This window comes from Macrotis lagotis, chromosome 5 (genome assembly GCF_037893015.1).
Source record: "Macrotis lagotis isolate mMagLag1 chromosome 5, bilby.v1.9.chrom.fasta, whole genome shotgun sequence".
Classification (NCBI taxonomy): domain Eukaryota; kingdom Metazoa; phylum Chordata; class Mammalia; order Peramelemorphia; family Peramelidae; genus Macrotis; species Macrotis lagotis.
The window spans coordinates 156,654,815-156,667,183 of NC_133662.1; the positions used below are offsets into that span (position 1 = coordinate 156,654,815).

At 39.7% G+C, this 12,369-nt stretch overlaps 1 protein-coding gene across 3 annotated transcripts in view; it reads left to right on the forward strand.

Moving 5' to 3' along the window:
* The first annotated feature begins 10,797 nt into the window (after nucleotides 1-10,797).
* The window catches only part of PHACTR2 (phosphatase and actin regulator 2), a 348,693-nt gene continuing 347,121 nt past the window's right edge, over nucleotides 10,798-12,369 (forward strand). For all 3 annotated transcript variants that reach the window (XM_074187749.1, XM_074187745.1, XM_074187747.1), the window contains exon 1: nucleotides 10,798-11,092. In XM_074187749.1, the coding sequence (XP_074043850.1) occupies nucleotides 10,819-11,092 (274 nt within the window). In that variant the 5' untranslated portion in view covers nucleotides 10,798-10,818. The remainder of the gene's footprint in view (nucleotides 11,093-12,369) is intronic.

Consider the following 12,369-nt stretch of genomic DNA (forward strand, 5'->3'; position numbering starts at 1 on the left):
ACTGGAAAAAAATTAATGAACCCAAGTAATAAATAATAATGCCTAAGAATGGATGGAAGGATAGACAGGGAGGCATTATTCTTATCCCTTCTATCACCTGTAGTCCCTGCTCTTTATCCCATTCTGGATGGTATATATTCACTATTGAGTGAGAAAAACAGCTTCTTTCTTTCTATAGGTGCTCTTAAACCTTGGACCATTACCAAAGAAAAAGGGTATTTTGATAATGGTATTTCAATATAATTTGTTGTCTTTGTAATTCTATGTATTTTATTTTATACATGTAAAAAAATTCTTTCTGAGGAGTCTATAGGCTTCATCTGGCTATTAAAATATTCCTTGATACCAAATATGTTTAGAATCCTGGCTTTAAAGTGAGGGGGAAGAAGGAGGGGAAGAGAGAAGGTCTTCAGGTGACAAAGGAAAAGACAAAAAAAAAAAACCCAATCAAAAATAGAAGTATGGAAACTAAAGAAAATGATAGGAAAAAGATTTTAAAAGAGAGAGTGAAGCAAGAAAAAAAGAGAAAGAAACTCCCCTCTCTCCACAAAAAAAAGAAACATGATTGGAGGAAAAATCAGCAGAAAAAGTAGAATAAAATTGACATGAAAATAAAGGAAGAACAAGGATGAAGGAGTAAAGGCAACATATAAAAAGTCCAAGACAGGTAATATTGAAAAAAACAATCAACAAAAGACTTACATAGTGAGTTAAAAAGAAGTGAAGAAAAAGAAAGAACAATTCTATAGGAAGTGAATGGATATATAATAGGAGTGGGTAGATAAAAAAAACCAAGCAGGTAGAGTATGGGAAAGTGGTAGATTATTGATAGGTAGGAGAAACTATTTGAGTAGGTGAAATGGTTGGAAAATGTGATTAAGGGTAAGTAAAATGTGTGGGCCCGACAGACAAGTGGGAGGGAGTAGGAAATGGGTGGAGAGTAAAATTTGTGGGTATTCTTTATATACTGCTTTTAGTTGATCACAGAACTTTAGATCTGGAAAGGAATTCAGAGACTGATGAGTCCAATATTACCTGCATAAAAATCCCCAGTACAATTTACCTGGTACAATTATCATCTAAATCTGTGTTTAAAAACCCAGAGCAAGAGAGAACGTGAATCTACTTCCTATTATGACAGTCCATTATATTTGCCAGAGAAGATGGCTCTCAGTGGTATAGTTTTTCTCTACCAAGACAAAAATGAAGTCATGTGAAAGAGTTTACATTCTAACACCACCCCCCACCCCATGCCCCATGGGGGGTAGGGGAGATACAAAGCAGAGGTAAGAGAAACCCACTCCACCTCCCCACTTCCCCATCCCCATTTCTTCAGGATACCCCACCCTGGAACTTCCTGAAGAGTAAGGTACCATATACTTCAGAGATGAGACATTTTCTGTTCAAAAATTTGTTTTCTCAATTGATCATCAAAGACCCTAAGATATTCATAATTTTCCTTTGGGATTCTACATGTGAATTCTATTGTTGTTATTGTTCTCTTTAAGTCCTATCTGACCCCATTTGGGGTCTTTTGGGCAAAGATACTGGAGCAGTTTACCTTTTCCTTCTCTAGCTTATTTTACAGGGTCACATAACTAAGGAAATGTCTGAGCCTATATTTGAACTCAGGGCTTGATGACTCCACACCTGGCATTCTAATCTAGTTGTGACATCAATATTCACATATTCATACGCATGTATACTTTTTTATTTTGAAGAAAAATTTCAAATGAAATTTCATTGGCACCCACTTAGTTCTTTTTATATTAACTCAGTGACCATGAAAGTCCTCTTAGACCTCGTGGTGGCATAGAAGTGACTGGATTCTCAGAAGCAAGACCTGAAGACCACAAGTTCTGATAGGTCTGGCATGTATAAATGGGTAGATTAATGTATATTTTCTATAGTAAGCAATATAAATTCATTTCTATTCTCCCATGGAAGGAAGACATGTAGTTACAAAGTTCTAAGAAGGAAACTTATCATGAAAAAAGTCATAGAAACTACAAACTAGGCGATGAAATGAATCCTGGCAGTGGACAGTTTAATAATAAACTCAAATAGAACTAGGGACCACCAGACCATATATAAAGGTCCCCATGGGCCACATATTGACTTAGAAAACCTCACATAGTTATATATTTTTTTTTGTTATTAATACATCAGCACATTAAAAGATAGAAATTACATTTTAATCTGCTTCAGGCCACAATTGGGAGTGTAGTTGGCCTCTGGTCTACATAATCCAGAGGGCAGAACAACGAGCAGTGATGTAGGTTATAAAGTGATGGATATGTGTTCAAAATATGATGGAAATCTCTAGTTATTAAAAGCTATCCAAAATGGTTTAAGTTATCTCAATAATGTAGTGAGATCTCTGTCAATGTCAATTTCTTTTTTTGTTTGTTTGTTTTTTTAGGTTTTTTTTTTTTTTGCAAGGCAAATGGGGCTAAGTGGCTTGCCCAAGGCCACACAGCTAGGTAATTATTAAGTGTCTGAGACTGGATTTGAACCCAGGTACTCCTGACTCCAAGGCCAGTGCTTTATCCACTATGCCACCTAGCCGCCCCCCAATGTCAATTTCTTGTAAAGGTTATTAATGTATGAAAGATCTATATGTTTTTGAAATAAGAGGATTTTATGACTTTAATCTGGGACATGTAAAGGAAAAAGTCCTTTATAGTTTGTAAAGTACTCTAAAGGACCAAAAGGGGGAAAGTCATGACATATGACAGCAATATACTTCAAAATGTCATTGGATCTCTTCTATAACACATATGTGAAGTATAATCAACATTATATCTGTATGACCTTTCTTCTTTGGGCCTCAGTTTCCTTATTTTTAAAAATGAAGAGTGTTAAATCATATGATTTTTTTTCTCCAGTCTAAAGCTTTTAAGTCTATATTATAATTGTTTTTCCCAAAACATTTGTTAAATGCTTTTTGATCTTCACATTGTTTTAGATCTCTTCAGAAAGATCTCTCTAAATCTGTTTATTTAATTCTGAAAGATTAGATTAGATGGGCATCATCTCTGTTTTCTAGAGGCATTATTTTAATTGAGTGCCATAATATACTATCTTTGCTCCTTGTCCCAAACTGATATTCCATAGGTTAAATGCTCACATTTTGGAATATTGTGGAAAACAGGGTTAGAAATCACTGCTATGATGGTTTATAAGTGAAGACAGACAGTACTGTTGTAGATGCATGTGCTGAGAAGTTAGAAGCAACTAAATAATAAGCATTGAACAAATGTATAAATAGATTCAATTAAATATTTATGTGGTACACAAGCCTAGTGCATTTGTAAGCCAGACACTGGGGGTGATAGTCATGAGAGTTTCATGGTCAGATAAAGTCAGGTTTTATGAGGGGGAGTCACTTCATTTTGTTTAGTTATTATTTCTGGTAAAGTTGAATTTGAGAGCACTTTAAATAATGGAAGAGAAAGAGACAGCTTCTCAGGTTCAGGTAGGGCAAGGAGAATTAGTCTTGAAAGAGGAATAAACATTGAGGAAATTTGTTTGAAAATAAAAAAAATAGAGGAGAGTGAGGTAATCTGAGGTACATTATTGAAGATTTTCAATGGCAAGGGTGAGACTAATGTACCTAATCCATAGGATATTGAGAAACTACTACAAATCTCTAAAGGAGGGAGAAAATGTTTATGGGGATTCAATAATATAAAGTAAGACTAAATGACTAAACAATCATTAGAGATATCAGGGTATAGTCATGAAGGTAGAATCTATTTTTTAAAATAATGTTTTCATTTTCCTTTTTCTCAATTACATTTTAAAATGATTTTTAATACTTGTAGAATTTTAAAAAAAAAATTTGAGTTCCAAATTCCCTCTCTCCTCTCCCTCTCACAAGGAGTTAATTTCATCAATGCTAGGAAAGATGACTAAGTTTGAGTCAAAGTAGTGAGAGAATAGAAAGAACGGTATAAATGATACAGTGATGGAGGAGAAGAAGAAAGAAGAAGGAAGAGGGAGAAGAGAGGAAGAGCAGAAAGAAGAAAGGAGGAGGAGGAGAAAGAAGAGATGAAGAAGACAAAGAAAATCAGGACCTTACCAAATCAAAGTCTTTTAGACAGATATTTATAGGCAAATCAAAACTGAAGAACCAAAACTGAAGATGATAAGTTGTATAGTTTTCCTCATAGAACCTTGAACATAATAGGAAATCAATACCATCAATAATACATGAAATTGAATTGAAGTACAAGGTAAAGCCAGGGGAGACACATGGTACAACATTTTCTATTTTGCATCTACTGATAGTATATCCATAATAGCTGAAATTTGCAAAGCATTTTAAGGTTTGTAATGCACTTTATATACATTATCTCATTGGAGCATTTCAACAAAGAGAGTACTCACAGGTATCATTGTCTTTTTTTGTATCCCCTGATGTTTCATACAGTGCCTAGCATATAGTTAATTAATAAATGATTGTTGATTTATTAATGATTAAGGCAAAGAAGGATTAACTGACTTACCCGTAGTCATAGTATCCAAAGTGGAATTCAAATGATTGTCTTTCTGACTTTGCACTCTTAAGCTTTACCAAAGTTGTGATGCATGGTCATGGAACCTCTTCTCCCTTTTCCATAGCCTGGGGTTGAGACTCACAAATGTAGTGGTAGAGAAAAGGTTCTTGGAGACTGGTCCAGAGTTTTCTTTAGGCCAAATGTCTGAATTTCCCTAGGAGCTTAAAGCTCTCTCTGGACATCTTTAGCTGTAGATAAACTGCTAAGCAAATTGTGAATCACTGTTACTGTCATATTTTATATATGATAATTTGCAAATTTTATGGTGGGTGGAGCCTGAATGGCTAGCCTGACTTTCTCAGGTTATGCCTAGATTTCTAGAAAGTTTCTGTCTCCAACTCTTTTTTCTTCTATTTCACCCAACAAACCTCTTTGTTATATTTATTTTCATTCATTTAATAAGCATTGATTATTATCCTCTTCCTGTTCTCCTTTTTTCTTCTTCTTCTTCCTCCTCCTCCTCCTCTTCTTCCTTATTCTTTTTCCTCCTCATTCTCCAAACTGTCTTCTTCTTCTTCCTCTTCCTTTTCTCCTCCTCCTCTTCCTCCTCCTCCTTTTTCTTCTTTTTTCACTCATATCTATATTCAGGTTATGCTTTCTCCCTGCCCTTCCCATTCAGGAAGGCCTTCCCTACTTTCCTCCAATTACACAAACTTTATTCATCTTTCAAAGATTTACTCAAATGTCAACTCTTCCCTCTTTCTAATTACTACCCCAAATATCAACCTTTCCTTTTTCCCAGTTACTATATCATTTAAGATTTATACTCCAAAATTTATCATTTAACTATATACACTCATCATGTATTGCCCAATTTCAGCTCAAATTCAAAATACAAAACACAAAACACAAAACAACAGTTATCTGATATCCAGTAAGTAAAGAAACTGAATTATATACTACATCTTTTTTTCATGCATAGTATTTTCTCTTCATTTAGATAGATTAACTCCTTATGACAGAAACCTCTTTTACTTTTATCCTACCCAAAGAGCTAAGTGCTTATGAGGAAAGAATACAAAGAAGGGTGATTTGTTTTGTTTTGTTTTGCTTATTTGGAAACCTCTGAAGAAGTGAGAATGGGGTCTGTGTGTACACGTGTGTTTGTGTGTGTGTGTGTGTGTGTGTGTGTGTGTGTGTGATTTCCAACAGTATTCTACATTTACTAAAACATTTTCACTTACTTTCATTTTGTTACTGAAAAGTTTTAGCAAGTTCTTACTCTGTTTCATTGCCTCGAGGGACTTGAGTTTCAGTGCTAACTCTGCCACCACTTGCTATGTAATAGTTTTATCTTTTTTATCTACCCATCCAAAATAATCCCTAAAACCAAGAAAATAGACTTCATAAGGGGATGGTCCTTAGAGATTCATTCCAATTCTAACATTCCTTAGTCCTATGATTCTATATTGACCTTTATATTACCTCATTTGAATTCTGTCTTTCATTTTTGATGGCCACCTTGATTCCTTTTCTCTCCTTTGGAAAATTGTTGTTTATAAACCTACATGCATTATGCAAAGGAAATATGCAACATAGGACAGAAGCTTAGTATTTAATAAGAAAATTGTATTATTCAAAAATTAATTATGTATAAAAATTTATGTTTGCATGTTTCTATCATTGTGGGAGTTTTCCTTAAATATCATGCTCCTTTGAAATAAAATAAACTACTAAACTTTGTTTTTTTTCTTTAAAAGTCTTGAATGGAAATCTTCTTTCCACATGTCTAAAATGAGATAGATTAAGATGCCAGCCCATAGCAGTTTGTGGATTTTCTTTGTGATTGTTTTACAAAATGGCAAGAAAAAATGCTGTTAGTCATATTTTTGAAAGAGCAGTGAAACTCAATGAAACCACTTTCATTGGATGCTTTTCATGTCACCTTAAACCTTCAACATGTGACTAAGATCAGTGACTACATACACTTTTGATATGGGGAATGTAGTAATACAACAGCTTTTATTTTCAGTTACTGAGACATACTGGTTTCTACAAAAATATTTGGGGGAGAACAAACTAATGGCACTTAAATATATGTGTATTTAAAGGAAATTGAATTAAATGACTTTCTTTGCCACCAGTTTGCTAATTGGTTGACATTTATTAAATACTCAATGAATATCATGGCAGTCTCTATATTGAGAATTTGATAAGAAGGTAGAATTCATGGTCCCTACCTTGAAGGATCTTATAATTTAAGAAATGAAAGAAGCAAAGATGAAACAGAGATTCATAGATGTAAATGTCCAACATCCTTATTTTACAGATGAGGAAACTGTGATTCAAAGAGGTTTAGTTCCTTTGCCCTATCCCACAGACAACAAAGGTAGGATTTGACTCCAGATCTTCATGATTCCAAAGTCCATGAGATCATCCTGTCTTTCATTTGTAAAATAAAAGGGTTGGAGAGATTGATCTTTTAAGGTTTCTTTGACTCTAATATTCTATGATTCTAAGGTAAAGTTTAACCATTTCAACTTATTTTATTGTGCAGTTGTATTTGACTCTTCATGACTCCATTATGAGGTTTTCTTGGCAAAGATAGTGGAGTGGTTTGCCATTTCTTTCTCCAGAGGATTGAGGCAAATAGAGCTCAAGTAACTTGTTCAGAATTATGCAGCTAGTATGTGTCTGAATCTAGATTTGAACTCAGATCTTCCTGATAACAGGTCTAGTACACTATTCATTGAGCCAATTAGCTGCCTCCATTTTTAACTACATACATACTTACACACACACACTTGACTTTCCACTCTTACCACTATGTAATCTATTGCCAAGACTTGTTCATTTTATCTTCATAATATCTTTTCTACTATTCTGGTGCAGACCTTCATCACCTCAAACCTAGAGCATTACAACAACCAGCTGGTTGACCTGCTTACAAGTGGCTTCTTATTCCAGTTCTTTCTCTTATTTAACTGTCAAAGTGATATCCTTCTAAAGAACAGGTCTGATCATTCCACCCCTCCTAAATCAACTTGTGTAGCTTCTTATCACCTCCAAACATAAATACAAATTTCTTTGTTTGGTGTTCAAAACCCTTTATAACTTTCTCCCTCCAATCTTTCCTTCTTAACACTTTGTACTTCACCACATACTCTAAGACCTAATGACACTGGCCTTCTCCCTGTTCCTCAGACAAGACACTTCATCTTTGAACTCCAGATATTTTTATTGGTTGTCCTCCTTACCTGAAGCTCCCTCCTTCTTCATCTATGCCTCTTGACTTTTCTGGTTTTCTTCAAGACTCAGCTAAAGTCCTTTCTTCTACAAGAACCCTTTTTCAGCCCCCCCTTTTCTTAATGCCTTCCTTCTGTAGATTATTTTCGATTTATCTACATATAACTTGTTGATTTATAGCTTTCATCTTGTCTCCCATTGTGGGTTCCTTGAGGTCAGGGATTGTCTTTTAACTTCTTTGTGTCCTTAGCACAGTGAGTAGGGGTTTAATAAATGTATATTGCCTGACTGACACACACACACCCAAGACTAATAAAGTTATTTGGTAACCTAGTCAGTAGGAGGTCTTAGACAGTGAATTTGAAGAGGAGAATTGTGATCATATAGGGAAGTGCTTTTTAGGTAGGGAGAATGGTAGTGGGGGGGTAGAGAGGAAAAGATTCATGATGAAGATAAAGGTCAGATTGTATTAGTGAAGAAAAACAGTAAGTAAGACTTACTTGTGTAGCATCATTGTCTGGTCAATATTAAGGGTAAATATTAATTTTAATCAGATTAAAAGCTTTCTGTTTCCAAAGCTACATCAGCCATGACTGAGGTTAGAAATTATTCTTGTTTTTATTGATACTTTTTTATTTTTATCACTTTTATTTCCCCATGCCAGATGTCCCAAAGGTTTAGTACAGTTCCTTCCCCTATCCAATGAGACATCACTTGTTGTAAAGGGAGAAAAAAATAATTCAGCAAAAACAATGCATACTCTGATATGCAATGTTCCATTGTCATAATCTCCTATTTCTGCAAAGGAGAGATGTGTGCATTTTCTCATTTTTTTTTCCTTTTGTAATTTCACACTATTCCCTTCATTTGTCTTTGATTTTCCATACACGTTGCTGTGATCATTGTATATACTTTTTCTTGGTTCTATTTACTTCACCATGCATCACTTCATATGTCTTCCATTGTATTTTTTCATGTTTAAAATTTCTACTTAATATTCCATTCAGTTCATGTGTTTTATTATTTCTTAATAGATCTATAGCTGCAGTTCTTGGCTACTATAAAAAAATTGTCAAAACACTTTATATGGGACCCTTTTTTTCCTTTAACTGCTTGAGGTATAAGCCTGTCAGTGGAATCTCTGATTGAAAAGTTACGAACATTTTAATCACTTTCTCATCTTAATTCAAAACTTTCACAGAATGATTAGACCAATTCACAGCTCTAGTAGGAGAGATTCACCACAAAGTTGGTTACAGGAGAGATGATTTTTTTTTTGGTTTTGCTATTGTATATCTGAAGGCTATCTACCGAATTGTAGAGGAGTTGTGATCTTTGTGAATCGTCTAAACACCTATATTTTAAAAAGCACAGATTCTTGAATTATTGACATGTAATCTTCTTCATCAATGTTTAGCCAAAAGTCCTAACATGCCACTAAAATTCCAAACAACAAATTGTCAGATCTTTAGAGATGAAAATGATCTTAAATATAAATTTATTTCATTGAATAGGTGAATAGAGGCCAACAACAATCTCTCCCCCAATCTTTGTTCACCTCTCTCTCCCTCTCCTCCCCCCCTAAACACTTTAGAAAGACCTTTCAATATTCATCTTCATTTTACCCAGGCATGCACTGAAATTTTAGCAAGAAGTAACTGTTGTGTTATGAAAACAGCACTGGATCAGGAGTCAGAAGATGGTTTTGAGATTCTCCATGGCCAACTATAAGGAAGATAGACTAGATGAATTCTCAGTTTCTGTCCATCTCTAATATTTCATGATTCCAAACTGGGATTGTCTGGTCCTGAACAAGCCTCTGTTTTCATGAAGCAAGAACTCTTAGCTTCTGAATATTGTCTGGGGGGTAACAAAGTGTTCCATGCTCACCCCAGAAGAAAACCAACTTCTAAAATTTGGAGGAGTGGGGTGTGTGTGTGTGTGTGTGTGTGTGTGTGTGTGTGTGTGTGTGAGAGAGAGAGAGAGAGAGAGAGAGAGACAGAGAGAGACAGAGAGAGACAGAGAGAGAGACAGGGAGAGAGGAGAGATAAAGAACAGGGTGGGGTGGAAAGAGAGGGAGGAGGAGGAGGAGGAGGAAAGGTAAAAAGAGAGGAAGGGAGAGGTGGAAACATGGGGAGAGGGAAAGAGAGACAGAGACAGAGAGACACAGGGAGAGAGGAGAGACAAAGACAGGAGGGAGAAGAGAGGGAGGAGGAGATGGAGAAAGAGGGGAAGGGTGAGGTAGAAACAGATGGGGAGGGGGGAGGGGGAGAGAGACACAGAGACAGACAGTCAGAGAGAGAGAGACAAAGAGACAGAGAGACAGGGAGAGAGGAGAGACAAAGAGGGAGGAAAGAGAGCAAGAGGGAGGAGAAGGAGAGGGAGAAAGAGAGAGGAAGGGAGAGGTGGAAAGAGATGAGGGAGAAGGAGAGAGAGAGAGAGACAGAGACAGAGATAGAGACAGAGAGACAGAGACAGAGAGACAGGGAGAGAGGAGAGACAAAGTGGTGGGGCGGGGAAGAGAGGGCAAGAGGGTGGAGAAGGAGGGGAAGAAAGAGAGAGTAAAGGAGAGGTGGAAACAGATGAGGGACGGAGGGGGGGAGGGAGGGAGCCAGGGAAAGGGAGAGAGAGGGGGAGAGAGAGAGAGAGAGAGAGAGAGAGAGAGAGAGAGAGAGAGAGAGAGAATGGGGTTGGCCAAGACAATTGTGGCAAGCATCTCTGGGGGCACCAACTGTCCATACCCCAAATGCTGGTGCTAACCAGGGCCAGCTGTAGGCGGCTCCTTCCTGTGTAAACTTTTCTCTTTTTTTTCATCTTCTTCCTCCTTCTCCTCTTCCTCCTGCCTTCCTCGCTGGCATCTGCCCTCCCCTGCCCACCCTCCCTGCTCCTTCTCTTCCCGCGAAGACCAGCTCTGCTGCCGGACCCGGAGGAGCCAGCCTCTCCCCGCTTCTCTCGGGGCGCTCGCGCAGCCCCCCTCGGGCCCGCTGCCCGCCCCCCGGCCTCGGAGCCGGGAGCCCTGCCGGCCGCTTGGGCTCTCCCGGAGCCCCCGCCGTGTCGGCCCGGGGCGGGGATGGCCGAGGAGGGCAGACGAGCGACCCCGGAGCCCCCGCAGCCCCCCAGGAAGGGCGAGGAGACGAGCAGGGAGGCGGCGGAGCCGGAGGAAGGGCGGGCGGCGGCCTGGGCTCCCGAGGCCGGCCGGGCGGCCCCGCCGGCGCCTCCTCCGCAGCCTCCCTCCGGGGCCCGCAGACTGCCCGGCGACCCCAGCCCCCGAGGCCGCTCGCAGAGCGACCTCTCCGCGGTCTCCAGCAGGGGCCGCCCGCTCCTGCTCCACCTTACCGGCTCAGGTGAGTCAGTCCCCGAGGCGAGTGGGGAGAGGGGCGGAGGGGGGGCTCGGAGCCCGGATTCCGGGGGTTCAGACCGGGGGGTTGGTGGAGAAGGAAAGGGGCAGGCGTGCCCGTCTCCTCTGGAGCCCGGGAGACCTGGGTGCCACGCAGCGCCCACGCCTGTGCCGCTGTCCATGCCCCACACATGCCTCTGCCCAGGTCCAGCGGCAGTTCCGAGGAGAGACCTGGAAGGGCCGGGCTGGCCCCGGGCCTCGTGGGAGCAGGGGAACGGCGGCAACACTCGGCAGGGGGCCCGGAGCCCGGGGCTGCGACCAAAGAGCCCCACTCCCTCCCTCCTGACGACCACTGCAACCTCGCCCATGCACGGCGTGCCCCTGCAGCCTCCGGGCCCCAGGCTGGCAGCGGCGGTCCCGGCCCCCGTGAGCAGCGGGGACCCGGGCAGACCCCAGAAGCGCTCGGGCTGTTACTATACTCTTGGGCTGTCGCCATCAATTGTTTGACATTGTGAACGCGGGCACGATTTATTTCTGCTCTAACGGTCCAGCTGATAAAAACAATCTTAAGGCAATGACTGTGGCCTGGATCTCTTGCCTGTGGTCCACTCCTTCATTGCACCCAGGAAGCTTCCTTAATTTGGAGGTAGAGTTTCTTTGTCAGATAGAGGAAGCTTCTCTATTATCTGCAAGGACTTTTCTTTTGTTCAAGTTCTGAAATTCATCTGCAGCAAAAGTGCTATGTTAGTTCTTCGTTTCCAAAGTCGGCCATCATAGTAGGATGAGGGATTACTTTGCCCTTTGCATTTCTTAGGTAAATCGCTCGTTTAGGATTTTTTTTTTCTTTTGAGAAGCATGAAGCCAATGTGAAGGACTTTCCCTTCCAGTCTCAAGCAGGTGGCCAATATTTGGATTGCTTTGGTCCTGAGTATTTCTTTGAATTTGCTTCAGTCCACATCTCCTTTGTTGTCAGTTGTACTGATCTATCTAGGTAAAAGATTTTAGGGAAGGACTTCGAGTTTTTGGAGATGAATTTTGGGACAGCATCTGAAGTTCCTGAAGGAAACATTCCAGTTCTTCTGTGTGTGTTCTTCCTTGGCATTACGAAAGTTGAATTGGGAGCTGGGTGCTAAGCAGACTGACTTTCCCTATGGCATGCTACTTAACCTTGGACAAATCACTTAACCTTGTACATTGTCTATTTCAGTATTTAGAATGAGGATGATAATATGGACCTACCTCAACTGGGAGGTGAAGTGGATTAAATAATTAATGATTATAAAT